The 27,353-nt window shown below is 37.0% G+C and overlaps 4 protein-coding genes across 6 annotated transcripts in view; 2 read left to right on the top strand and 2 right to left on the bottom strand.

The window, feature by feature from the left end:
* LOC105163568 (signal recognition particle subunit SRP72) overlaps positions 1–3,603 on the top strand; it is a 4,472-nt gene extending 869 nt beyond the window's left edge. Inside the window, exons 3-6 of the mRNA XM_011081974.2 lie at positions 775–1,127; positions 1,571–1,667; positions 1,759–2,046; positions 2,198–3,603. Coding sequence (XP_011080276.1) covers positions 775–1,127; positions 1,571–1,667; positions 1,759–2,046; positions 2,198–3,169 — 1,710 coding nt within the window. The 3' untranslated portion in view covers positions 3,170–3,603. The remainder of the gene's footprint in view (positions 1–774; positions 1,128–1,570; positions 1,668–1,758; positions 2,047–2,197) is intronic.
* Positions 4,586–7,986, bottom strand: LOC105163567 (ADP,ATP carrier protein, mitochondrial-like). The gene is made up of 4 exons (XM_011081973.2): positions 7,830–7,986; positions 5,986–6,509; positions 5,518–5,889; positions 4,586–5,172 (listed from the first exon to the last, which is right to left on the bottom strand). The coding sequence occupies exons 2-4, from the start codon at positions 6,487–6,489 to the stop codon at positions 4,876–4,878; spliced, it is 1,173 nt and encodes a 390-aa protein (XP_011080275.1). The 5' UTR covers positions 6,490–6,509; positions 7,830–7,986; the 3' UTR covers positions 4,586–4,875.
* LOC105163566 (probable copper-transporting ATPase HMA5) lies at positions 9,324–17,741 on the bottom strand. Of its 2 annotated transcripts, XM_011081971.2 has the most exons (9): positions 17,286–17,741; positions 15,996–16,284; positions 14,463–15,211; positions 13,869–14,340; positions 13,635–13,802; positions 11,793–12,047; positions 11,125–11,247; positions 10,299–10,784; positions 9,324–10,095 (listed from the first exon to the last, which is right to left on the bottom strand). In XM_011081971.2, exons 2-9 carry the CDS (start codon positions 16,251–16,253, stop codon positions 9,703–9,705), a joined length of 2,904 nt encoding a protein of 967 aa, XP_011080273.1. In that variant the 5' UTR covers positions 16,254–16,284; positions 17,286–17,741; the 3' UTR covers positions 9,324–9,702. The 2 variants fall into 2 exon arrangements, with proteins under 2 accessions (XP_011080273.1, XP_020550359.1); XM_020694700.1 differs by lacking the exons at positions 15,996–16,284; positions 17,286–17,741 and adding an exon at positions 15,295–15,422.
* Positions 19,632–26,310, top strand: LOC105163565 (outer envelope protein 80, chloroplastic). 2 transcript variants are annotated; one of them, XM_011081969.2, is made up of 16 exons: positions 19,632–20,462; positions 21,864–21,957; positions 22,070–22,152; positions 22,278–22,372; positions 22,471–22,540; positions 22,924–23,017; positions 23,114–23,198; positions 23,314–23,349; positions 23,581–23,734; positions 23,812–23,952; positions 24,219–24,289; positions 24,369–24,447; positions 24,536–24,651; positions 24,811–24,958; positions 25,547–25,616; positions 25,872–26,310. In XM_011081969.2, exons 1-16 carry the CDS (start codon positions 19,785–19,787, stop codon positions 26,024–26,026), a joined length of 2,169 nt encoding a protein of 722 aa, XP_011080271.1. In that variant the 5' UTR covers positions 19,632–19,784; the 3' UTR covers positions 26,027–26,310. The 2 variants fall into 2 exon arrangements, with proteins under 2 accessions (XP_011080271.1, XP_011080272.1); XM_011081970.2 differs by having other exon boundaries at positions 20,325–20,462; positions 21,868–21,957.

The following is a 27,353-nucleotide window of genomic DNA, read 5'->3' as shown; positions in this document are numbered from 1 at the left end:
TATGTGGGTTGAAGGATAATACTATTTTCCCATGCAAACAATTATAGATAGATAGTTAAAGAGAGAGCCAATATTGTTAGCATTTGAAGAAAATTTTGGCTTATGTGGATTGTAAGTAATAGTAGTTTTCCCCCATACAACTAGAGAGAGACTGAGAATGGCATTAGCATTTGAAGAAAATTTGGCTTATCCACGGTTGCGCACAATTAGAGACAGAGAGAGAGCGGATGACGATAGCTTTTGAAGAAAATTTGGTTTATGTGGGGACGAAGGATTATACTATTTTCCCGCCCATAATTAGAGAGAGAGAGAGAGAGAACGGTGTTAGCATTTGAATAAGATGTGGCTTATATGGCGTGAAGGATAAAGCTATTTTCCCTCGCATAATCGTTAGAGCTGTCTCGAGCTCTTTTAGTTTGTCACCCAATTTGTATTCTGATTTAATTAAAAGAAAAATTATTTTCCTTAAGATCAGAGATATTGCTGTTCAATATATGTGTCAAATTTTGAGATAGAATTAGATTTTCCACAGATCAGTGTAGTTGAATGTTTAGCACTTGGTGGAATTCTCTTTATCTTTTTTCTCAGCATCCCTATTATTGGTGCAGCCCTATTGAATCTCTTGTTTGAATTGGGTGAGTTGAATGTTTGCCATGTTTAGCTGACTCGGATCTTCATAAGTTTAAGATGATTTCAGCTGCGAGTATGGTCATCTGTAAGCTGCACAGTGGGTACTATGCCATGTTGATTTATGTCTTTTCCTTTTCTGAATAGGCATACTGCTTATATCGGCAAAATAAGTTGGATGAAGCTTTGGAGTCCTTGAAAGGGCAACAAGGAAACTCTGCAACTATGTTGTTAGAATCACAGATTTTATTTCGCCTAGGGAAGATGGATGCATGTGTTGATATCTATCAAAAGCTTCAGAAATTGAAGATAGATTCTTTAGAAATAAATTTTATTGCTGGCTTGGTTTCTGCGGGGAGGGCTTCTGAAGTCCAGGGGACAATAGATTCTCTCAGAGTTAAACCAACAAGCAGTTTTGAACTGGCTTACAATGTTGCCTGCTCGTTGATAGAAAGAAACAAGTATAAAGATGCAGAGCAAATGTTGCTGTCAGCTCGAAGGTAATATCCAACTCAAGAAACTCAATTGATTATCCAGATCAATTAGCCTCCATCATACTTGGTCATTTTAGATTTGAAGTAAAGCATTTTTCCTAAGCACTCTTATGGCCTCATTTAAGTCTGGGCTGAATATGATCCATGCTTTGCTGGAAGAGACTACTGCTTAGCAGCAAGCAGTATATGGACACCATTTGTGAAAGTCTAACCGTGATGCTTTGCTTATGGGTCAACTTTCGTAAAGCACAAAATAGAAGAAAATTATTCTGTCAACCTCCTCCATGTCTGACCTATGTATTTGCATTATACTTTACATTAGAATCTTATGACTTGTTAACTCTAGCATTACGTTCGGAATTCCTCAGAAACATACTTTTCATTATTACATCTTTGGACCATTGAGAATATCTTTTGAATGCTTGAAGCTAACATTGATTCTTTTGCAGAATTGGCCAGGAAACATTAATGGAAGAGAATTTAGCTGATGATGAGATAGAAATTGAATTGGCACCTTTAGCTGTTCAGCTAGCATATGTTCAACAGGTGAGATTGTAATACTGTATTTTGCATTTCTGGGGTTTCGCCCACTTTGTTGGAGGCAGTGGTTCAATCAGGCCTGCTATGGTTTCTTCAGGTGCTAGAAAACACTCAAGAAGCTCTTGAATCGTATTCCAGCATTATCAAGAAAAATCTGGCAGATGAGTCGTCACTTGCAGTGGCAATAAGCAACCTTATCGCATTAAAGGGCCCGAAGGATGCGTCTGATGGCTTGAGAAAACTTGATAAGCTGATAGAGAAAGGTGAAGGACCTCTAACCTTCCATCTTGCTCGTGGCCTTGACCTAAAGCTCTCTCAGAAGCAAAGAGAAGCAATATATGTTAACCGCATGTTATTGCTACTTCATTCTAATAAGTTGGATCAGGTAATTCCTTTTTTTTTTTTTACTATCCTTAATTTGGGCAATTCCATATTGTATTAACTTTTTTGCATTGAGAATATACTTCAGTTTACTTGGATTTCCAGGTTTCTCTTCATCTATTGACAATTTAGCTAATTAAGAAAAGCAAATGCAGGCCAGAGAACTTGCTTCTGCACTTCCAGGGATGTTTCCAAATAGTATAATGCCAGTGCTTCTTCAAGCTGCAGTTCATGTAAGGGAGAACAAAGCCAATAAAGCTGAGGAGATACTAGGGCAGTTCGCAAATAAGTTTCCTGACAAATCGAAGATCATACTGCTTGCAAGGTCACAGATTGCTGCGGCTGCAGGCCATCCTCAAATAGCAGCTGAGTCTCTGCTAAAAATACAGGATATTCAACATAAGCCTGCAACTGTTGCCACCATTGTGTCACTCAAAGAACGTGGGGGAGATATTGATGGTGCTGATGCTGTGCTTGATTCTGCAATAAAGTGGTGGTCTAATGCCATGACTGAAGACAATAAACTTGATGTAATCATGCAAGAGGCTGCTTCATTTAAGCTCAGACATGGAAAGAAGGATGAAGCTGCTCGCCTGTACGAGGAGCTTGTCAAAAGCCATGGAAGCATTGAAGCTCTGGTGGGTCTTATTCAGACTGCTGCTCATACAGATATTCAGAAGGCTGAATCTTATGAGAAGCAATTGAAACCATTTCCTGGTTTGAAGGGAATCGATGTGGAGAGCTTGGAGAAAACTTCTGGTGCAAAGAACACTGAGAATGCCCCTGCGGCAGGGATTCCAGACGCATATGAACCAAAGAATAAGGAGAAAACAAAGAAAAAAAGGAAGAGAAAGCCAAAGTACCCAAAAGGCTTTGACCCTGCAAATCCAGGTCCTCCACCAGATCCAGAAAGGTGGCTGCCAAAGAGGGAGAGGTCTAGTTATAGGCCCAAGAGAAAGGATAAGAGAGCGGCTCAAATCAGGGGTTCTCAGGGTGCAGTTGTTAAAGAGGCTGCCAGCAACGTTAGCTCAAAATCAAACCAAACCACCAACTCTAAAGGAACCTCTCAGGCAAGCACAGAGCAAACCAAGCCTTCTTCGAAGTCCAGGAAGAAATCCAGGAATTAATTAAGAGAAACCAAAACTTTCCCTTCACATGCTGGATTTTGATTTAGGCGTCATTCAATGAATGAGATCTTGCTATTGGCTACTGCCTTTTTTAAATCAACTCTAGGAGAGAGCTCTGCCAAAGTCTGCACACCTTTTCTGTTGCTGGATGAGAGAGTTCACAATATCCAGGTCCAGTTATTTCGTTTTGGCTATTAGTGCTATGCAATTGAGTGAACTCATTGAATGAGAAAAATAGCCAGACATGGGTTTATTTCCTCAGTCTTTTAGTTGTGTGATTCAACTTATGTTCCTTGAGCTTAAGACCCCGCGGAGCAAGTGTACAAGCTTTAGATATTGCATGTTGGCATATTACTTATGCTTCAAAAGAATTGTGCTTGGAAGATGGCTCATTGTGATTATGCTGCTCTAAATGCGATCATCATCTTCTCCCATCAAGACAGATTATTTGGGTTGATTTTGTTTCTCAAGTTTTAGCAGTGGTCACTTCATCTCCCCTCCCTCTTAGTAGATGGCCCCAATTACCCTAGCATTTGATTTGGGCTTTTACCATCCTAACCAAAAAACCTTCGTGCCATGTATGTATTTCTAAATCAACTCAAACTACTCTCTTACACTTATGGGTGTGGTTCATACAAAATTTCATTTAGCCTCATCCACCAAGTCAACTTCATTTGCTAAAGCAACGATATAGCTTATTTCATAGTTTTTGACTTCTATTGCCATTTTGGGATAAAGGAAATAATAGGTTTTGAATTCTATTGCCACTTTAAGAGAAATGTCGTCATGGTTTGCGAGTTCTTGCATGCTCTTATATAAGTTCATGTCGTGCTTTCATGTTTACTCCTGACACTATTGGAACTTTTCTTGGGTTTGTTTCTTTGGGGCAATAGAGAGTACGTGGGGTTGAAATGGACAAAATCTTGGGTGTTTCCGAGAAAGGGTTTGATGAGAGTACAAATTTGGAATGGTGTTTGTGTATTTTTTATTACAATTATTATTATATAATTTACATTCGTACATATCATTATATCGATGGTGAGGATAGCGGTGAGAGAATGATCACATTATGATGTTGGACTTTCTCAACTGCTCTACGTTATTCATCCACAAAGCTTCATTGAAATTTTTTCAATTATTTCTACGACTATCTAATATTTTTCTAAAATCAAAATAAAACACTTCAATAATCTTATAAATATAGATCAAAACATAGTTCTAGTCTCTTTGTATCCATAGTTTTATTACACTGGAGTTTTGACGATATTTTATCTTGGTTTCCTTTGCGGTTATTGAAGACCCTGTTGTACACTGCAATATGAAGTTGATAAGCAACTAAATTCATTCGGGGCGTAAAGTCAAACTAGCAGCAGACAATGAACATGGAAAAAGCTATTTCACCCTTCAAGAAGGAAATTTAAAGTAACGCTTCAAAACCATCATAAATCCAAAAGCCATAGCTTTTAAAAACAAAATCTCAAGAAAACAAAGACGTAATTCCTCGGTGAAACTAAGTAACATGTTCCTGAACAACAGGTTTCCAGGAAGAAAGCGCCCGCTAAAGGGGCATAGTGTTTGGGACGAAGCCCTCTCTAAGTTTTAATTATTCTGAATCCGCAAACTTTGCCTTGCATGAATTCTCAAACTAAATAACAAAAAGATTTTCATCGCCATCTATTCCTAAAGGTAAAACAAAGTGGTGATATTTAAGCACCACCAGAGCCATATTTCTTTCCGAACACAAGCACCTGAAGCTTGTCATAACCAGCAAGCACACCAGCCCCAGCAACGGCACGAAGAATGTTTGCACCAGCACCCTTGAACAAGGATTTGGCACCCTCGTTCTTAAGAATTTGGGCAAATGCATCCAAAGAGCTCTTGTACTTCACAGCTTCACCTGATGTCATCATCATTCTTCTACGAACGGTGTCAATTGGGTAAGAGGCAAGACCAGCACCATTTGTGATGAGCCAACCGAGGGCAAAGCTAGCAAAGAAACTATCCTGTAATCATAAAAGGCCAAATCTCAGTTATAAAGAACGAACTCCTAAATAACAATATAAAGCAAACCATGGACCAAACAGCAAGATAGATATATATATAAGCATTATGTTGATTCTAGAAAATTTTGACTATGGATGGTAAATAGGTATTCACAAACCAAAACTAAAATGACCGCAATTGTAGAATGGGAATAAAAATTATAATTCCCAAACAATGAAATCTCACAATTCTAATTCTACTGGTCCTGGGAAGTTATTTCACTAACATGATCCAAGTAGCAGCTTAGATTTATCATGGAAACTATAGAAGTAGCAATCAGACAACAGTAAGGAAGATACACTGACCTGCAATGATCCGGTAAGGACAACGGGCTTCAAAGAATCGTACATTCCGAAGTACAGACCACGGTACACAATAATACCAACACATGAGATGTTGAATCCACGGTAGAGACCAGCAATACCATCAGATTTAAGAGTCTTTCTGTAGACATCGACTAAACCATTGAATTGCCTCTCACCTCCCTTCTTTGCAGCCTTGGCATCATTGGCAAGGCGAGTACGAGCATAATCCAAGGAGTAAACAAAGAGCAGTGAGGAAGCACCAGCAGCACCACCAGATGCAAGGTTGCCAGCAAACCATTTCCAGTAGCCATCACGGTCTTTCTTGAAGTTGAAGAGTCTCTTGAAATAGTCCTTGAATGCAAAGTTCAAGGCCTGTGGAACATGAGTTAAACATTAGTAAAGCATGCTATAAGAGTAAACGGAAGTGATGAATATGCATGCATCGTGGAATTTGGAGATTAGGGGAACCTGAGTTGGGAAGTAACGAATAACATTTGCAGTGTTTCCTCTCCACAATGATCCAAATCCTTCTTCCTGAATTGTTCTCTTGAAACAGTCTCCAATTCCCTTGTATGGTTCAGAGAGCCTGCCAGCTTTAATCATTTCATCTTGGTTTTGGATCAAGAGCTTTACACGCTCAATAGGAGCTGCAGCTGTTTTTGAAACAGCAGCTGAAACTCCTCCCATGAGAAAGTCAATTGCAAAGCTTGCGAGACCTTTCTCTTGGGGAGCCTGAACAAACACTGGTGAAGCATTTGCAGAAATCAACGACAGATCCTGAGAGGCTCTACAGGTCATAGGGTATTGCAATCCTGGGCTTGTATAATTGCCATAAGCAAACCGCCTCTGAAACACAGAAGGCTGCTGGAAGCCCCCATAGCGAGCTTCAACACCATGGGAGAGACTGGAGCTCAGATGAAGCTGGTTAGCTACCTTCTGGGAAATACTTGGGTACTGGTGCTGCTCAGCCATCTTAACGCTATCTAAAACTCCTGCAGTATGCAAAACATATGGTCAATTGAACATACAAGGAATAGCATAAGACTAACAGTTGTTAACAAGGATATTTTAGTTGTTTACAGATCCAGGAATAAATTTAGAACACAAGAACCCCATAATTCTTGTGTCCCAAAAACGTGCAAATGCAGCTGAATACAAGTGTTCACCTAGAATAACTATCAAAAACAGTTTGATCATCCACAGCATATGACCCAATATTGTGGGCCATGATGTCCCCAAACATCCAAGAATGTGATGATTCTCATACACAATGTATAAACACCCATTTTCCCTCCCAAGAATGACATTAAATAAATCCAAAGTAGGATGCAGCATGTAATGCCGCAAATTTGATTCATGAACAGTGCTAATGCATCAAATTGAGCAGAAAAGACAGTTGATGTATAAAATACCACAGTAGCTTAAACAGATAACCATACTAATATTAATGGCATTAAGTGAACATAACTACCAGAAAAATCAAAATGTTGCAATCAAGCACATATGACCTGCCTACCTACAACTGAGCTTTATATTGACATTTTAGAATGGTCCCAACTCAAGGGCCAATTGGTTTTAACATCAGGGAAAGACTGTCTTTGTACAATGGCTAGAATTAACCAAATACACAGCTAAAAGTTTTTCAAACGTACAAGTAATTTGACAAGCTAGATCCCATAGTTCCAGCAAAATAAAGAAACCACCAGTGAAAAAAAAGATGAAAAATCAAACTACAAAAATCCAGCAGAGATACTATCGATCGTTGTCAATCAGAAAAGTGCATACATCGGCGTAAATAACAAAGATATAGACCAATAGTATAATACAAACAAATCATAAAACTAACAGCTTGCAGAAAGCATATATCCAAAACCGAATAAAAAAACAGCACAACCAACAAGATCCGATGAGCGCCTAAAAACATAAACCTACACAAACTAATTATCCATAAATCTACGCAGATACAAGAATCAGATCTACATGAATTACGAATAAAAAATACGCAATCAGATCTAGAAAGATGGATCTATACGAGTACAGACCTCTAGTTCTCTAAACCTACAGATATTTTGAGCTCTCTGTATATTTCACCTACGGATCTAAACTAGAAATGCATAAAACAACAAGATATACTTATAGAAACAAATCAGATGTAACCGATCAAAAATAGAGAAAATTAACATGACACACAATCATACAAAAGCGATAATCATGTTAGATCCTCAGAAAACTAAATCCTAAAAACAGGACAAAAATATATTTTTTTTAAAAAAAAAGGTGAAAACCTTCAAAATCCAGAAAGGAGACTTTACCTGCGCTCGACTCGCCTCTGTACTCGAGTAAGGCAAATGGAATGGAGGAGAGAAGAACGAGGAGATTGTGCGGAGAGAAATGAGGAAGAGGGACAATAGTGGTGGCTGTTGTGTGACTTTTATAATAGCTGCGGCTGAATGAACTGACCTAGGAGTATTATTTCCTTTTTTCTTTTTTCAATTTACAGATATTTTACAAGGAAAGGCCGGTGATTGATTGGCTGCTCCGCGGAGCATGTGAAACGTGATGAATTGCATTATTAAGCTACACTTTTCGGGAAATTATGTAGAGGCCCCTTGAGAGTTCTTAAATTGAGTTGAAGGCGCATAACTTTTGCTAATGCTCTTGACAACTTGACTTGTATATAGTTTGTTAAAAGTTTGGGTAACTTGATAACTGATGTAGGGGCAAGAAAAAAATTGTTTGTTTCCAACGATTCCAGTTGAGATTTTTGAGCCTTGATTGTCCTTTGAGCAGCCAGAATCTCCATGTCTTAGGGTTTGAAGAATTATGGAGGAATCATGCATTTGCCCAAGGTTTAATCAACTCTTGGAGGCGTCTAATCGACTTGGTTTGGTGTGGATGACACTGAGGCCATCTATGTAGCCTTTTTGAGCCTAGTTGTAATAGGCTTTTATATTAGTTAGGAGGTCTTAAGTCTACAATAGTCCTGTGGACCTGAGCATCCTGTACTCTCAAATTAGGCTATCTGAGCTTTTTTTTTAGATTAATTCAGTTTTTAGGACATCAATAATAGTTTCTCTAAGACTATATTTTGACGGAGGAATTTAAATTAAAAAAAGTATTTAAAATTTCAAATGACTTCATATTAGAAAATCGATAAATAAAAATAATTTAACATAAGAACTAAAAGTTGTGTAAAAATAATTTTAATATAGAATCAACGAAACAAATACAAAAAAATTATTAATACAAATTTGAAATCATATCGATACAAACAATATAAAATTATAGAACTTTTAAAAAAACAAATGACAGAATTTCTTTATCTTTTACTTCTCTTATCTGTTGGAGTGTGAGGCTCCAATGCAAATTTGCATCAGTATGGAGGCATTCTGAAATTGCTAAAAGTTTGGCCTCAGCTGACTAAGTTTGAAGTCAATGATTAAATGATGTGGGGTTGGGGTTTTTGTTATAATATGTTTATGTTTAAAGTAATCGAAATGGAAAGTTCGTTATATGAAAATTCAGCCTATTTCATACACACGGAATCTTGTGTAATTAGTCTAAGGTAGACAACTCAAATCCAATTTGAGGTTGGCTTTTCATGCCCTATTGAGGGTGTATTAAATGCGTTCTACTCTGTCAAAGTCTATGCCATGTACGCTATTTTTATTACAACATTTTATTTCAAGCATATACTACACTATTGAGACCAAATACTCCTGTAGTTCACGATAACATCTCAACTGATATGTAGCCAAAAGTGATCATTAGAAATTAGCAATGTCACACTATCAATACAATTCAGAAATTTTAAGACATCCATATTATTTCAAAAAAATGTGAAAAAAAAAAGACCAATTCACATTACATCTAAATTTCACGATGACTGGTTTCAATGCAACTGTAACACGGTGAAGTGAAAATGCTAGTTTAAAATCTTCAATCTTCACTACGAAGTATTAAGAACTATGATTTGCTTTTTACAATACAATTACAACATTAATCCTCCCCCAAGAACGATTTTACGCGGCATTTGGGAGCAGCTATGGCTGCATTAACGTCGAAGGACATCCTTATTGATTACTTGAGCTAATTCTAAGCTAGATGTTTAAGTACATCAAGGTCGACAAGAGTTAAAACCTTATTCTTATATATCAGTCCAAGCAATGGAAGAGCAAGTATCTCTCAGGCAGTGTTAGCACGTAAAGGTTTCTTGTAATTTTGCAGTAGGAGAGACGAACAAACCACACTTATGGATGATGCAGCCATGCAAGCACCAGCAAGCCAAGGGGGAAGACGTATTCCAGTGAACGGGAATAAAATTCCTGCAGCAATCGGCATCCCAAGGACATTGTATCCGAGTGCCCAGACATAATTGATGCGGATTCTGGACATTGTCTTCCGTGAGAGATCTAAAGCCGTAACAACATCTTCCAAGTTGCTCTTCATTAGGACGACATCAGCAGCTTCTATTGCCACATCAGTTCCCGCCCCAATTGCCATGCCAACATCAGCTGCAACTAAGGCTGGTGAGTCGTTTATCCCGTCTCCAACCATTGCCACATTGGTACCTTGCAACTATATCAGGATAGGTGAGATACACTATTATTGGACATAGAAAACCATGGCTTTATGGACATGACATAAATGGCAGCAGTCATTTACTAAAACCACTTTTACGTTTTACTGCCAAACTGAAACGTGTCTCATGATTACTGAAGCATGATTTTTGCATGTAATGCATTTATGTACTGAGCAATATGCTCGAGAATATTCATTACCTGCAATTCTTTTATCTTATCAGCCTTCCCAAGTGGATCTGTCTCAGCAAACACCTTCTGAATACCCACCTGTTTAGCTATTGCATAAGCAGTGGCCCAGTTATCACCTGTAACCATGACAGTAGAAATGTTCATTGAGTGGAGATAAGATATGACACGATCAGCCTCTGGCTTCACTGGGTCAGTTACTGCAAAAGCTCCTGCTGCTGTTCCTTCAATGGCAACAAGCACACAAGTACGAGCGAGATGCTCATTTTCTAAGACATATCTATGTACCTCGCTGCCAAGTGGGACATTGAAAAGATGCATAAGCCTCTTGTTCCCAACAAGAACTGCTCTTTCTCCAATTTTTCCGCTCACCCCAGCCCCAGGATGCACCTCGAATTCCTTCACCTCAGTGAAATGATCATTCTTGGATCCATGCTTCTGAAGTAACATTTTAGCATGCTCCACAACAGCTTTTGCTACTGGATGCTCGCTATTTGCCTGACAATATTTGGAATGCATATATTTCAGAACATCCAAATCTGACATGTTTTCTAATTGCACATTCAGCTGTATGTGGCTATGAAGTTGGTCAGACACATTAGTCGGAATTTGAATTACTAAAATAATTGCATAGTGAGGTTTGCCATTACTGGTCACTGATCCTTCAAGGATTCTCTCCATTAAGTGCTCTTCCTAGAACTAGATTCTACCATTTTTCATAGCCTTCTTTCTGATAATTTTTCCCTTAACTTACCTGCTACTCTTTACTACAGATTCATAATCCATTTCAACTTCACCATATATCATTTGACAGCGGAATTAGAACTAGAAGACTCACCTCTGCAGCAATAGTCATGTTGCAGAAATCTGCCATAGAAACTTCAGAGAAGAGCACAGAACTAACTACAGTTGGTTTTCCAACAGTCAACGTTCCAGTTTTATCAAAAACAACAGTCTTGACCTGCAGGACCAGAGTATAAATAAATTGGACTTTAATCCATAAAGAAAAGTAATGAATAGTAGTGCTACAACAATCATATTTTGGTGAGATTCACACATATAAGCATTTATAATATGGCTTCTTTTTCTTGCAACTGTTTCAATCTGTCAAAAGTGTTGTAGATCTCATGTACATAATATATGAGCCCTAAACCGAGCACAATATGGCACCCTGCAGGTGGAGATGGGTTTTGGCCCGTACTTGGAGTGGTGATCTACCACATACAGAAGTCCGACAACAATTAATTTATTTTTGGATTGCAAAAGGCCTCAATCAGACTCAAAGTTTCAATTGACCAAAGCAGCATCACCTATACAGAATGTGATAGGCAACCATTCACATACCAAGGAGAAATCTAATTTGTTTTTTCAATTCAATTTGAATCTTGAAGGAAATACAACAGACTAGTAAAAGAGGAGTACATGCAGCCATGGAAGAGAGCATCCCAAAACTTTATGAAGAAGTACAGATAGATTAAGTGGTCCGCGAATAAGTCGAGAGCTTGCCTTATGTGCATTTTCGAGGGCATTTCCACCTTTAATTAGAACGCCTAGAGAAGCACCTTTCCCCGTGGCAACCATCACTGCCGTAGGAGTCGCTAGTCCCAGGGCACAAGGGCAGGCTACCACCAATACTGAAATACCAAACTGTAAGGCAAACTCAAATGCATCCATAGCAGTGGGTATCCAGGTTCTAGGGTATAACCCAGCTTGTCCAGGAATAAACCATCCCAGCCATGTCAGTAAAGCAGCAAGGACAACCTGATATAAATAACAAAGATGCTATTTCATACTGTAATGACAACTTAAAAAGCAGGACTTCAGATTGTAACTCCAGGAGCTACCATCTTGTGTAAAATTTTACAGGTACAACTTAGTATATTGCACAAACTTCATAAGTGAAGTTTCATAACTTTCCAAGACTTGGATCAAAATAAACTGTGAAGTACTATCCATCATGATAGTTAAAGATGATCAGGTTTAGAAGACAGGTAAAAGCAATTCCAATTACAAGATAAGTCTATCAAAATAGGTAGTAATTGCAATCAATTTCCTGTACAAGATAACTCTAGCACAGTATTACTTCCACTCAAAAAGTTAAAATCTACATTGCCAATATCCAACGCAATCACCTCTGAAACCACACCATGCAATTTGCTCGGTTTAGGGCGGTCCAGACATCTAGTGGTAGAATGTAATTTGAGTTAGATAATACAGCCTACTTTATTTAAATACATATACTAAAGTGAAACATGAGGATTCTAAGCATAAAATGGAAGCTTGTGGCCTAATTTGTTTAAAACTAATGATCAAGAAACTCCAATCTTATTAAGAAATACCATTTGGAGAATAAAGTTTCACCATGAATTCAATTGCTATCCATTTCACCTTGGTTGATCTTTATCCATATTTACTGGTGCTCTATATATGTTTGTATTAGCCCTAGATCTCTAGCTTATCCAAACCAAATTACATCAAATAGTTGAACATAAATTAATAAACTCTATATGCTAAACAGAAATAATAAATTTTACAGATACTTATTACTGAATATCTAAACTTTATATGTTAAACAGAAACACGTAATAACATTTCATTAAGAAGAAATAGTACAAATATTATAGGAACTTTCAATGATTATTTGGAATCAATATAGGAACAAATAGTACTTTAGAACATACAATGTTAAATTAAAAAAATAAATGACTAATTTAAGTGTTTACTCTGCAAACATGGTAGTCTTGTCAAATATCTAATTTAATGGCATTAAACCTTTAAGTATAAATTTGAATAATATTTTATGACAACTATATACAGCAGGGAAAGCCACAATCCGAATGGAACCTATGAAGGGTGCGATACTTTTTCTATTTTTATAATAAGTTGGACTTTTAATCAAAACAAAATTAGCATGTGTGCCATATATTTAGTTGAGTAGTAAGGTCGTCAATTTAAGTAAGTTGTGGTCTTTGTTATTTGGAAAACATTTAGTATCATGCCTGATCATAACTTTGGATTCTTTTTCTTGTAAACCTTACACCAACTAATCAACTTGCCAATCCATAATCATAGTGCAGTTTGAGTTAGGTGCATCAGTTTGGGTATTCATGTGGTTCTACTGTTACAACCCTAAAAGTGGAAGCATTGATGTAGATACAGGCTTATTAGGGTGGTGAAACTTGCAAGCAGATGGATGAAATAAATGCTCTAGAAGGGAGAAATGGCTCGAATAATTTATACACCACAGGGCACATCCCAACTCCATTACTACATCAAAGAGTACAGGAGTTCCAAAAACAAAAACACAACTAAAAGAAAATTCAATAGGAATAAGGCAAATAAACTCACAGTCGGAACAAAAAACTTAGATATCTGATCAGCCAATTTCTGAACGGGTGCTTTGGCAAGCTGAGCAGCTTCAACCAGTTCAACAATTTGTGAAAGTGCTGTTTCTGAACCAACATGAGTGGCCTTGATGCGTATATAGCCATTCTCATTCACTGTTCCACCAATTACCTGTTGATCAACTATAATGTTCAAATACAGTGGCTATAAATTTTATGATCAGATAATTCATCTTACCTTATCACCAGGCCTTTTAGCAACAGGCATAGCTTCTCCCGTGATCATGCTCTCATTCACATGACTTTGACCGTCAATAACAAGCCCGTCAACAGGAACTTTTGCACCAGGAACAATCTTTAGTATGTCATTTTTTTGTATAAGTTGTGTGTCAATTTCAGTTTCAGAAATGACATTTCCTTCAGCATCTAGGGTTAGAAGGCAAGCCGTGTCAGGTGCCAGTTCTGTCAACTTTGCTAAAGCATTTGATGTCTTTCCTTTTGCCAAAACCTCCAGGTATTTTCCCAAAAGGATGAAAGATATCAACATGGAACTAGTCTCGAAGAAATCCTGACCCTCAAATGACTCTGAAGTTAATGCTTTTATCATTATATATATAGAATAGAAGTAAGCAGCATTTGTGCCCAAGGCAACCAGAACGTCCATATTTGCAGATTTTCGTCTCAGGGCATGATATGATCCTGCATAGAACCTGATAAGGTGATTAAAACCTACAAATTATATAATTCCTCAGAGAATTCTACATATCAGCACAAACACAGCATTTATAGAATATCAAGATTATCCTAAGAAATAGAAAATTAAAATGAATACCTTTTGCCAATGACAAACTGCACAGGTGTGCAAAGGATCCATCTTAAAAGCATCCCAATGTCGAGCATATTGATAACCTTGTGGCGTAACCAGTTTCCATAAGGAGGAAGCATTGGGAGTACCATAGAGAAAACAAATATAGGAACTGAAAATAGGCAACTCCACATGAATTGATTCCTATACACTATTATTTCCTGATGCCTCTCTGTTTCACCTCCTCTTGGTGGAGTGTACAAAATTGCTTGGTAAGTGCTGGGTCCAGAGCCAGCTTCTTGGATGCACTGTATTAGAGATCTTGGACCAATGATGTCTGGCTCGTAACTTATGGTTGCTATATGCTCCTGCACATCTATCTCAACATGATTTACGCCTTCCAAAGACCGAAGTGAGCTTTCAATAACAGTTAAATCATCTGGAGAAGTTTTTCCATCCAATTTCAAATATACTTTATTCAGGCCATTGCCAGAGCTTATGAGTTCAGCTCCAAAACCAGCATCTTCTTCTACTGCTTTGATTATACAATCAGTGTTTGTCACATTTGGATCAAAATGGATTTTAGCTTCTCCAAGAGCTAAACCAACCACTGCTTTTTTCACACCATCCACCATCAGCAAGGCACGTTCTACAGACTCTGAACAGCTTGTGCATGCCATGCCTTTAATTCTGAGCCTGCACAACGCAATGTCTTGCTCAGGAAACTCTGCAACTTCAAAACCTGTATCTTCCACTGTTTCTTTTATCATTTTTGCCTGAAAGAGAGAAAATTATTAGCCTAAAGAAATTAGGTTATTCAAATTGAGCATCAAAAACAAAATTCAGAAAGAACTGACACCTTCCACCGATTCCAACCAACCAGTGAGAGAAAATAGACGCATCAAATGCTGCTTTATTATGAAAGCACCAGTCCTTTTATATCTTGTTAGAATATATCCTAAATCTTTCACATACGTAGATTATGGTGTATCATGTTCTAAATCTTTCCTCACTTGGATTATTCCTGGGTATGTAATTGTCATTATAATACTTCTAATTATGACTAGAGATTTGTTTAGCAACATTTTAGGAAACATGCATTTGATTGGCTTGGCTCAAGCCTAGATAAAGGCAATCAATCATTCAATATGAACGTCAATAAACAAGTACTTTTATCTCCTTGGGTTATTCATCTAACATATCCATCAGTGAAAACTTTCTTCTTCAGTTCCCACTTCCTTAGAGAGGATGCCAGGTGGCGTGCACAGTAGAGTGGAAATATGTTAAAAAAGTAACATAGGTAGGTAACTGTCTGGTTTATCTTTCCTTTAGTTATTCTTTCTCTCTTTACTTTGTTGATATGAGACGAGGAATTAAAGAATTTGATTGGGAAATAACATAGGATAGTAACAACAGGTATCAAGTATGCACTATCCTCAGTCGTTGCATTTAATACGTCAACCAAGAGATATCAAATAGGCACTCAAAAAGACCAAAAATTGTACTTCATACATCAAACGAGCAGATTTCACTTAGAACAAGGAATTAAAGTTGACATACCGTAATGACTTCTGGTACATACTTCACTACAGCCTGACCTTGAAGCACAGATACCATTACGCTCTGCACCCCATCCAGTCTTCCAAGTGCAGCTTCTATGGAAGCTACACAAGATGAGCATGTTATGCCCAATACTTTGAAGACGAGAGTCCTAATTTTCTTATTCAAATTTTGATTTGGGGGTGAAACAGTGATAACAACATCATTTGGGCATTGCAGAAGTGGTGACTTCAGATCAGCTTCCCCATTTATTTCCATATTTTTGCTCGACAATTTCCGTACCAGCAACCTGGAAAACAATGGGAAAACCAAAACTTTATTATGCAAACTCCAACTTCAATTAACTGTATTGATCTGGGAAATCTTCTGGTAGACAGAATGTATAATCAGTGCTTTAGACTAGTAAAACCATATATTTAAGCATATCAAAGTATCATTACTAAGCAACAGCTGCTCGAATAATAAAAAGTCATATCAGGTTATGGTATCTGCCCTCGAAACCTTATTCAAATCAATTAATTGTCAAATCAAATGCATACACCAACATACAGGACTGCCGATGATTTCATAAGCAGAAAATTTTAGCAAAGCATAATGTCAGAAAATAAAAACATTGAAAACAAGCAGCATAAGGTCATGCACAGATTAGCTAGCAAACAAATGATATTTGATGCTCCATAAACAGTATTTGTCCATAGCACAACATATTGCAATAAATTAATATGTCATAGCTATTCATAACAAAGGGACCTTTTGGAAATATAAAATAATTAACTCCTTTTTGAGGGAAAAAAGAAGAAGCAATTGTTAACACCTTTTTTAAAAACCACAATGACTAACACCTTTTGAAAAAATAAATAAATAATTCCTTAGCATGGAAGTTGGTTTCTTGTTTCCTTAGCATGGAAGTCAGGTTCTTGGTTCACTTTACGAGCTACTAGTGGAACTGTGAATAGACGACTGTGCACTGATGGCCTGAAAAGCACATCAATCACACAAATAATACAATCACATATATATTTACTCAAAGTCGAAGTCCTTAAAAATCATGCAACACACACAAGACACTGCCACAAACAGCCACTACAAAGAAAGAGAAAAGTAATATCCCCAGCTTCGGCGAAAATTTTCAGTAAGGAAATTCACCAATTTCAGCATATCCAATAAAACCCTGACTTACTAAATAAGCGGCCGGGCATAAAGTTTTCTACAAAGCAAAACGCGTGCACATACAAACAATCAAACATTTATGTGCAATTGTGGATATACAAATAAATACAGTAAGAATACCTGATACACGATTGTGTGATGGAGAATCACCAGACGATTATTCTTTCCTTTTTCCCCAGAAAAATTATTCCCCCAGTTCCCGAAGCACCTTGGTATGGTACATCAAAAACTGGGCATCAATCTCCAATCACCCAACCGTAAAACAAAAAGATGAACAGAAAAAATCAAAAAGAAAAAAAAGGGGAGAAATTAGGGTTTGGGATGGGCGGCGAGCAGAGGGCGAGGGTTTCTCGATCACAAAGCAAAGATAGGCGCCGCTACAGAAATGGGGCAACTTTTGAATTTCAAAGCCTTGTCCTTTTATATATTCTCGGTGGACAGTGGAGAGAGGAAAAGGCCTTTGTCCTTTACGGTGTTCATCAAGATTCCGGACCACCCGTGGTTTTGAATTTTCGAATTTGTTAAAGCTTTCCCACCAAGAATCCTCACCCCCCCGCCCCCCTCCAATTTTGATCGTGGGCATCATCACATCACCCGCAATGGCTTGCCCGTTGCCATCGAGCATTTAGGACTTATCATACTTCACTCTACTCAAATTACCAAAACAACCTTGTGCACTTTTGATACTTACCCCAATGTGAATTACTTCAATAAAATTTAAGCATTTTAGAAGTATAAGTTGTAAAATAAAAATATTCTCACATTAGTTGGATCCTCGTCTAATAAAGATTTTTCAATTTATCAAATTCATTGGATTTGCGAATTTTATCAATAAAAATTTATTGAAGGTCAAATAAATTTTTCTGATAAAACTACTCATATAAAAGTGAAAATATACCTCTTCACATGCACTAACATGTGAAGATGTATAGGGGTAGTTTAGTTAGAAAAAAAATGTTTGACGTACAATAAGTCGGTAATAAATCAATTGAAAAAAAAATTGATTTCTCATTCAATTTTTTTTTATTGATATCAGCAAATTTTGTAAATTTTTACTAAGCAATGAATATATTTATCAGATAAAAACCAACAGTACGAGTGTTAAATATAATTTTTTTAAACTATAAAAGTCTACTTTCAATTATATCAAATGTTAGACAAAAACAATATAATTGTCCATAGTTTCTTGAATCTTTAAAGTGATGTTGACAACTTCAAACCATGGAGGCAAACTTACCCTAAAATCTACTTTGAATCAGTATTAAAATATTTAAAATTTATAGTTTGTCTCTTACATTAGCTGGATGTCCTTGCAGTGTTAGTTCCGATGCTTTTATACCAAAATTGCTAATCATCGTGACAAACTACGATTTAGCCCTAGTTTTGTCTTTGTGATATGAACACAAGGTAAAATTAATAAATTTATTATTTTTTATTATATGTTTTATAAAAATTTGAAAATGGTCGAGTTGGCATCTTTAGTCTTGTACTTTATGAAATTTTTAAAATGAACCCAAAATTAAGAAAATTCAACACATTTAATCACATAAAAACTAGTAAAGTACATGGCTGAATGTATTGAATTTTCTCAATTTTGTGACCCATTTTAAAATTTCGTAAAACAAAAAAAAAAAAAAAAATATTGAATCCCTATCATATGGGACTAAAAATATAATATTACTTGAATAACATCGTTGATTTGCTCCGTAATTTATTTATCTACTAATTAGTACCTCATACTAAAGGCATGATAGAATTGTAATTTTCTAAGATTTAAATAAAAAATTCTAAATAATTTAAAATCTAAAATAAGCAATTGGTGAGTAATTTAAAAAATTAATCTCTCTATATTAAAAGGATCACATCTAAATATTTAAATCAATTAATTAAATTGTATTACTTTTATTGTGATATGAAAAAATAGATTTTAATAAGAATATCTAAATTTATGTATACGTGGAGCTTTCTTCAATCATTTCAATGTTTATATTTTATTATATATAAATACATAATTTATAGATATAAATATGTGTTGAAAAAATCTAATATCAAGAGGCAAGATGAATTTTAATTAAACTAAAAAATATATATATATAAATAAAATATAAAATTTGAAATTATCAATAAGTATGGGTTGGAAAAAAGAAATTGGGTATAAAATCAAATACTATTAGTTTATCCAAACAATTATATTATAAATACGAATAAAGTATATAAATCAATCCATCACATCTCAAAGAGAGAGAAAGAAAGGAAAGAAAATCAACTGAAGGGTATTATTAACACAATAAAAATTTGATATAGTGATATCGTAAATTGTCGTTTGTGAGTGAAAATATATATTAAATATAAATATAGATTTATGACAAGAAATACAGTGCTCTAAAATATGAAATGGGCCTCAAAATAAGGGATTTGGGCTTAATATTTAGAATTATGATTGCATTCTAGTTTTACTAGTAGCCCTAATTCGTAATTCAGAGGTGAAAGGCCCAATCATACGCACCGGAGAAATTGCGACCGGAGCGGAGATGCTGTGTAGTTTGTAATCGTAGCGCTGTCTCCGTGAAGTCAAAACCCCCGGGAAACCCTAGAGTTCCGGAATCTCACCGGTGAGCGATGCCCCGGAATGACGACGTCCGGTTCATCTCCTCCTCCATTAAACTCCCATCTTTCTTACCACCTGGTCTCCGCCACCCTCAACCTCGCTCCTTCTTTCCTTCTCTCCAACTCAACCCTAGTGGCAAATTCGCTAAATTACCGTTCAACTTTAACTTCCAGTTCAACTTCGGCTTCAATCCGCAGCCCATCAATTTCATTACCCAATTTGTAAGGAACCAACCAATTTTCCGTTGCAACATCAAGAATGGCCCATTTCACACTGTATTGAAGAAATCCCCGCTCTTTTGCTCCGCCACGTTAGCTTTATCCGATTCCGAAACCGGGCCCGTGTCGAATGACTTGAAAAGCGGCGATGATTCGGAGTCTGTGGTTCAGTACAAGGGAGATGAGTCTGGGGCCGTGACGCAGTCGAAGAGTGTTGGCAGCAATCGTGCTGCAGAGGAAGAGAGGGTTTTGATAAGCGAAGTGTTTGTGAGAAACAAAGATGGGGAGGAGCTCGAGAAGAAAGACTTGGAAGCAGAGGCCTTGAATGCTTTAAAAGCTTCGCGGGCCAATTCTGCGCTTACGGTGCGTGAGGTGCAGGAAGATGTGCACAGGATTATCGCCAGCGGGTACTTTATGTCTTGTATGCCTGTTGCCGTTGACACTCGCGATGGCATTCGGTTGATTTTTCAGGTATTCAGTCTTTTAGACATGCATGGAGCATGGTTATTTATACGTTTCTTCTTCTTTATGGATGTAATGCTTGTTAATTTCATTATGTTATGGGCATGATGTTGTAAAAGGTGCAACTTTGGTGCAAAATTTGGCGTATGTATAAGTTATGATTTGTAGCGTCCATATCTGGACTCTGCTTTTCTCATTACTAGTAGTGTGTGCGATTTGTTTAGTGGTCTTTTTAATCCTTGGTGTAGCTTCTATGCTGCCAAGGCACCTTCTTAAAGCAGTTCTTTAACCAGTGAGACGTGAGTATCCTATGTTCCACATATAAGATAGTAATTACTTGGTGAGTTTGCGAGTTGAAACACATAGTGACATGTTTCTATCAGGTATGTTTTACTATTCAATATGTATTGAAAATGTAAGAAAAGTTTTTATATGAAAAATTCACAGAGAACAAAATGATTGACTTTGCAAGTATTAGTTGGTGCACTTATCAATACTTTTTGCCCAGTTGTTCACATTTATTGGAAATATATACTTATCTACCCAGGCATTTGGATAGCAAGTTTCCCATTTGGAGTTGTCATATTTATTTGTGATTCAATGTTTGAAGCCAGACCAGACTGGGCTGTCAGCTGTGGACCAATTGACCAGCCATAATGCCATGCCATTCTGGTTTTCAGTCTCCGAAAGGGTTGCCCAATGAGCTAAGGCAAGCTGGCTAAAGCCAGTAGAATCTGTGTAACCTGACCGACCGGACAGCCTGGTTCTGGAAGGCTGACACATATGTATATATATATATATAAATTATTATTGGTTGAAAAATAAAGTGATGTAAATGGAGGAGAAGATGGAAATGCCCACAACAGAAAATGGCAAAAGGAGCCAATTTTCCTTGTGGTGGTCAACTGCCTCTAGCAGTTGTTTTGGTTATACTGTTACGTCTTGTACGGCGTATCTGGTGGTAAAGATTGGAATTAAGGGAATATTGGAAGCATTGGTCCTGACTTCCTCAATGGGGAAGAGGACTAATGGGTTACGTGGAGGGTGGTTTGGGAGGGTTTGTATGCATCTATCTATTTGTGGTTGGAAGAATGGTGTGTGGGGAAGGGGATTTTGCTGTGTATCTCTTTTATTCCCACTCTTTATCTTATTTGCAGTTATATGATATATTTATTTGTTTTACCAGTAAAAGACAGACACATGCACACACAAACATATATACATATATATATATATATATCTGAACGTGCACACATATGTGTTTATCAATAGTTGATATGCTATCTAAACAGTTTCTTGACACTGAATAAACCAGTTAGTCCAGTTAGTCCAATGAGCTGGTGATTGAGTTACTCAATTGCTAGTCCTGCTTCAAAAATATCAATTTATATCAACATACTTTATTACAAGGTAGAACCTAATCAAGAGTTTCAAGGATTGGTGTGTGAAGGAGCTAATGTTCTTCCATCGAAGTTCATCGAGGATGCTTTCCGTGATGGATATGGTGCGTTTCTTTGACTTTAGTGTATTTATAGCTGCATGAAATTATTTGCTACGTCATGTTTCAAGGTTTCTGATGTTTGACCGTCCTCCCATTATTGCGCCAAATTATACAGGCAAAGTGGTTAACATCAGACGTCTTGATGAAGTAATAAGCTCTATTAATGGTTGGTATATGGAGCGGGGTCTCTTTGGCATGGTTAGTCTTGTAAATATTTATATTTTTGAGAAATTTCCCAACTTTTTCCCCCTAGGACCTAGATGTAATTTGTTTGAGGTAAAATACCATTTTGCTTAAACTTTCTCTTATCTTTATCATCTCAGGTTTCAGGTGCGGAGATTCTTTCTGGTGGCATTATTAAATTACAAGTTTCAGAGGCAGAGGTCAATGATATATCCATACGTTTCCTTGATAAAACGTACGCTACTTGTTTTGGATCTTTTTGAATCAAGTGAAAGGTTTTGTTTCTTATCGATAGTAGATCTCATGGTTCCTGTTATTTATGGTTATTTTCAGTGGTGAGCCAACTGTCGGGAAAACAAGACCAGAAACTATACTTAGGCAACTTACCACCAAGAAAGGGCAGGTATTTGGTACATTTGATCTTTGATGTCTTATGGAATATTTCATTCTGTTGTATGCATTTGCTAACTTGCTCCATAGCACTTTTCTGTTGTATTTGCTTTCTGGCAAGAGGTTCTTTTTTCTTTGTAGCTTAGTTTTTTTATGATACCAGACCAACTTCTGATGCTGTGCTCTTGGCTCTCATGACCACTTTCTTCTTTAAAGAAGTTCGCAGTTGTCAGGCTAGTGTTAAATAATTAGGCCATTATACATCCTGTTTCAATAAACAACAATTACAAAATGTAATAAAAAGAACAGCAGAAATTGGCATTGGTAGATTAGTTTTTTGTCTCATGTTTACCGATTGTTGGTTGTGAACTTGGTTGTGTTCTTTGTCTTATGAAGGTCTACAGTATGATTCAGGGGAAAAGAGATGTTGATACAGTCCTGGCTATGGGTATCATGGATGACGTTAGTATTATTCCTCAGCCGGCTGGTGGTAAATGCCTTTTGATGCTATTTCAATGTTGTTGGTAAATATGGTCAAATGTTCACCTGGATCTATAGGTGTATTCTAATTTCGTCAATGCTCCAGATACTGGCAAAGTTGATTTGACCATGAACGTTGTTGAGCGTAAAAGTGGACGAGGAATTTCTGGAGGTGGTGGAATATCAAGTGGGTATGTATAACATTAAGTTACATAACTATTTTTTTGGTTGCATTTCTGGGGTGCAGTTTAGTTGTGCCTACAGTTGGCTTGTACTGTAATTTACTAGATCGTGCTCTCTGTGCAGAATAACAAGCGGGCCTCTAGCTGGTTTGATTGGGAGGTAATTGGATTGCAATTAGCAGTTTCTTGAGTACAAAATTTCACTTGTTCGTTTTTAAGGATATTAAGATTTTACAAGTACACTATATATTTTTTCATCCATTTAGGATCCTCTTTAGTTTCCAATGTGGTAATGCTACCATGCTATGGTTTCACTTACGCGGTACTCATCCTTATTGCTTTAGGTTCATGTAACTTATCAAGAAAAAATGTTTGATATTTTTGTTTGCAGCATTGCGATTTATCACAAAAACCTCTTTGGACGAAACCAGAAACTTAATTTGTCGTTGGAGAGGGGGCAAATTGATTCCATATTTAGGATAAACTATACTGATCCGTGGATTGAAGGAGATGATAAGAGGACATCAAGAGCGATCATGATTCAGGTGCCTAATGTTTAGTTGATAATTCACTTGATATGCCCTATCATACAAACTGATTTTTGTTTCTTCAACTCTATCAGAATTCAAGAACGCCAGGAACACTTGTTCATGGAAACCAGCCCAATAATAACGGCCTTACAATTGGACGCATCACTGCTGGAATTGAGTACAGTAGGCCATTTAGGCCAAAATGGAATGGAACAGCTGGACTTATTTTTCAGGTGCATTTCAGGAAGTTATGGTTTGAATTAACAGTTAGTGCTCTTTTATGTTCTTCCTGGGTCTACTTTAACTTTTTGTTGCCAGTACTTCCTGACCTTTCTTTTGCTTTCACTCTTGCTTTGGGGTTCAAAGTTTATTAATTGCATTGCCTTTGTGGAATAGTTTGGTACTTAGCTTGAATATGTTGCAATTCCTTGTGTGTCTGTCTAAATGTCTTTCAGTTATTGGTAAAATAAAGAACCTTCACATGATTCCTCTTTTCCAGCGTGCCGGTGCTCATGATGAAAAGGGAATACCTATTATAAGGGACTTCTTTGGCAGTCCTCTTACTGCAAGGTATGTGGTTGGTTGCTAGTGCCTAGATTTCAGAATGAGCTAGCAATGCTGAACATGCTCACTTTGAATTTTGCTGCAGTGGCAACACTCATGATGATATGATTTTGGCTAAACTTGAAACTGTATACACTTACTCTGGTGACCCTGGTTCATCAATGGTTGGTCATCTTCCATTTGCATTAAGACCTTTCTTAATTGGCTGTATTAATAATATATCATATACTTATTTACATCGGCATATTGCAGTTTGTATTCAACATGGATCAAGGGATCCCTGTGTCTCCAGAGTGGCTAGTTTTCAACAGAGTGAATGCTCGTGCTAGACAGGGCTTCGTTATTGGACCTGCATGCTTTCATGTATGGTAAGTGGTTGTCTCTGTTGATGTTCTCAGAGGAACAGAAGAGCATGTAGAAGCAAGTTTGCTATTATAAATTGATTAGTTATTCTCGCTTCAGAAGCTGCTGAAAATTTTGAATTTCAGCATTTTTATTCTTATTGTCATACTTTATTATTTATACAGCTTGTCCGGTGGACATGTGGTGGGTAAATTCCCTCCGCACGAAGCATTTCCAATTGGTGGAACAAATAGTGTGAGAGGTTATGAAGAAGGGGCGCTCGGATCAGGTCGCTCGTATGTTGTTGGAAGTGGAGAAATGTCATTTCCAGTGGTAAGTTGTGAGCTGTATAGATGTTTGTTGTTAAGTTTTATGCACTTTGACCTGGCCTAGAGCTTTAATGGTCCTTTTTGTTGTTTATATATCTGTATGTGTATGGATAGTGAATATTTGAATTGTGTTTATTTGCATTTTATTAAGGAGACAAGCCATTGTCTAGTGTAAGTCCATACCTATTGTATTATACCCATCATTTAGCTTTTCTTTTCCTTTTACTCTTGGTTGGCATTTGTTTCGTTTTTGGTGGTTTGGAGTGAGGCTTGTATCCTGGGCCCAAGGGGGCTTTTTGGTTGGGTTCGCATCTTTGAGTGTTATGGAAGATGCAAGGTGCTGTGTTTTAAATTCTTACTCTCGACTTTTGAAATGCTCTGCAACATAACATATAAGCACATTCTATGTTATGCAAGGAAGTTGTTGACCAGTTAGTTTTTCGATTTTAACATATTGTAGGAAATAATAGGGAATCTAGTGTTTATTTAGCTTTTCTTTCCTACCTCAAATTGTTACCTTTCGGGTCAATTCCTGGCATTTAGGGAAGGTTTTGGCCATTACATGTTTGTAAGTTATGATTGTATTTTACAGATGGGACCAGTAGAAGGGGCTGTGTTTGCCGACTATGGAACTGATCTTGGATCAGGCTCAACTGTTCCAGGTTTTACCTTGTCCTCTTTGCCTGTTTTACTCACTTTACCTGTAACACCAAAACAATTGCTACATAAAGTAGGAAGTGTGGGCCAATTATGGAGTAAAGTTTCTTCGTTGATTTAAGTCTTGATTCTTGTTATCATTCATCGCCAGCTTGCTTTTTAGCATCATATTTCATTTGAAAATAATCTGTGCCTTACTTGACCATTGGCTCAGTTTAAACTGTGTGAGAAGTATTTCACATCCTACATCTTGATACCAGGTGATCCTGCTGGGGCAAGAAACAAGCCCGGAAGTGGATATGGATATGGCATTGGTGTTCGTGTGGACTCTCCTTTGGGGCCTCTAAGACTTGAATATGCATTCAATGATCAGGGAACTGGTAGGTTTCATTTTGGCATTGGGCTCCGAAACTAAGAGCCTATCCTTGTATCTTTGACATCTTTTCAGGCCTTCACCTTCTGGTCATTCTTTCACCACCCTTATTCTTTTATGGAGTAGTCTCTATCTTGGTTCAAATTTTTAGAGTTGCGAAGAGCACAAGTTAGTTTCCCCATTAAATTATCAAAATATCGAGTAGCAGCATTCTCATGATTTTTCCTGTATGTCACTCTGTATCATAAACACTAACGTTTTTTTCCAGACGTAAAAACATCTATAGTTGCTTACACAGTGATTGCTTATGAAATATTTTCTGGCAATTCGGCCTCGGAATATAGTTTTCTTTAAAGCGCTGTTTGCTTGTGAGATTAGACAACTCTTCAGAATTTTTCGCACTTCCTCTCTTTCTCAAGAACAGACGTGTATCAATTGTAATAATCATATTCTTGTCTCCTGCACACACACACACACACACACACATATATATATATATATATATTTATGCAAGGTCAATTATGATCTTGATATATTCATCTCACATACAAATGCATCTAATAAATGATTATTCATTCTTACAGAAAAATATTTATATCATCTCAAAGATACAAAGGTAGAGAGATGCAATGACAGTCGATCATCATCATCTTAGTTTTAGTTCAGTTTATGTACCTTTTATTCCGTAAATGGCGCTTTCAACTATCCTAACATGTATGTACCAAGAAAACCAATAGCCATGAGGGGAAGACCAAAAGCAAGAGTGAATTGTGTGTGCATGGGTTTCAGTCATGTTTGGACTTGGAAGAATTTTGTTTGAGAGAAAGGAGAAACGGAAAAAGTATAGAAATGAAAGCATTCAAGTTGAAGGTTAGGGAATGGGGGCATTTGGTGTTTTTCCTGTTTCTGATGTTGTCATTTTCAGGTTTTCTTGTATATTGTACTCTTACCCTGCCCTCCACTTTCTTGGAACATAATGAAGCCGTGTAAAGTGTAGTTGATGCATTATGAAATCAAACATGCAAGAGGACCCCTTCAATTAAGAATCTAGGTATTTTTTTAATTTTGGTCCTCTCTCTCTCTCTCAAAAGAAACAGTTTTTCCGTGCCGGGTTTATTTTTATTGTACCAAAGAAATTTACTCTCTCTGAATCAAAGAGAATGTGAGCTCGACATATAGTACGCAACTGTTAATATATTCTGTTCATATTGGTCAAAATTCAAAGTTGTGCTACGGATGTAATAAATTGGCCTTGCTGCTCATTTATATTGTTATTTGATGACTCTGCACTGCAAGCTATATATATATATATATATAGAGAGAGAGAGAGAGAGAGAGAGAGAGAGAGAGGTGAAGAGAGAATAAGCAG

This window comes from Sesamum indicum, linkage group LG6, assembly GCF_000512975.1.
Source record: "Sesamum indicum cultivar Zhongzhi No. 13 linkage group LG6, S_indicum_v1.0, whole genome shotgun sequence".
Lineage (NCBI taxonomy): Eukaryota > Viridiplantae > Streptophyta > Magnoliopsida > Lamiales > Pedaliaceae > Sesamum > Sesamum indicum.
Note: the sequence above shows the minus strand (reverse complement) of the source record. Positions and strands in the feature narration are given on the sequence as shown.

What these genes read in the sequence shown, in the direction of transcription:
- LOC105163567 (XM_011081973.2), bottom strand. Translation starts at nt 6,489, where the DNA reads ATGGCTGAGCAGCACCAGTACCCAAGTATTTCCCAGAAGGTAGCTAAC. An exon ending in TTCGTTACTTCCCAACTCAG is followed by an intron (nt 5,890 to 5,985) that starts GTTCCCCTAATC and finishes CATGTTCCACAG; the next exon opens with GCCTTGAACTTTGCATTCAA. An exon ending in TCCTTACCGGATCATTGCAG is followed by an intron (nt 5,173 to 5,517) that starts GTCAGTGTATCT and finishes TTATGATTACAG; the next exon opens with GATAGTTTCTTTGCTAGCTT.
- LOC105163566 (XM_011081971.2), bottom strand. Translation starts at nt 16,253, where the DNA reads ATGGAAATAAATGGGGAAGCTGATCTGAAGTCACCACTTCTGCAATGC. An exon ending in CAGTTTGTCATTGGCAAAAG is followed by an intron (nt 14,341 to 14,462) that starts GTATTCATTTTA and finishes TCACCTTATCAG; the next exon opens with GTTCTATGCAGGATCATATC. An exon ending in CCCTCGAAAATGCACATAAG is followed by an intron (nt 11,248 to 11,792) that starts GCAAGCTCTCGA and finishes CTGGTCCTGCAG; the next exon opens with GTCAAGACTGTTGTTTTTGA.
- LOC105163565 (XM_011081969.2), top strand. Translation starts at nt 19,785, where the DNA reads ATGCCCCGGAATGACGACGTCCGGTTCATCTCCTCCTCCATTAAACTC. An exon ending in TATTCCTCAGCCGGCTGGTG is followed by an intron (nt 23,018 to 23,113) that starts GTAAATGCCTTT and finishes TCAATGCTCCAG; the next exon opens with ATACTGGCAAAGTTGATTTG. An exon ending in CCTGCATGCTTTCATGTATG is followed by an intron (nt 24,652 to 24,810) that starts GTAAGTGGTTGT and finishes TTATTTATACAG; the next exon opens with CTTGTCCGGTGGACATGTGG.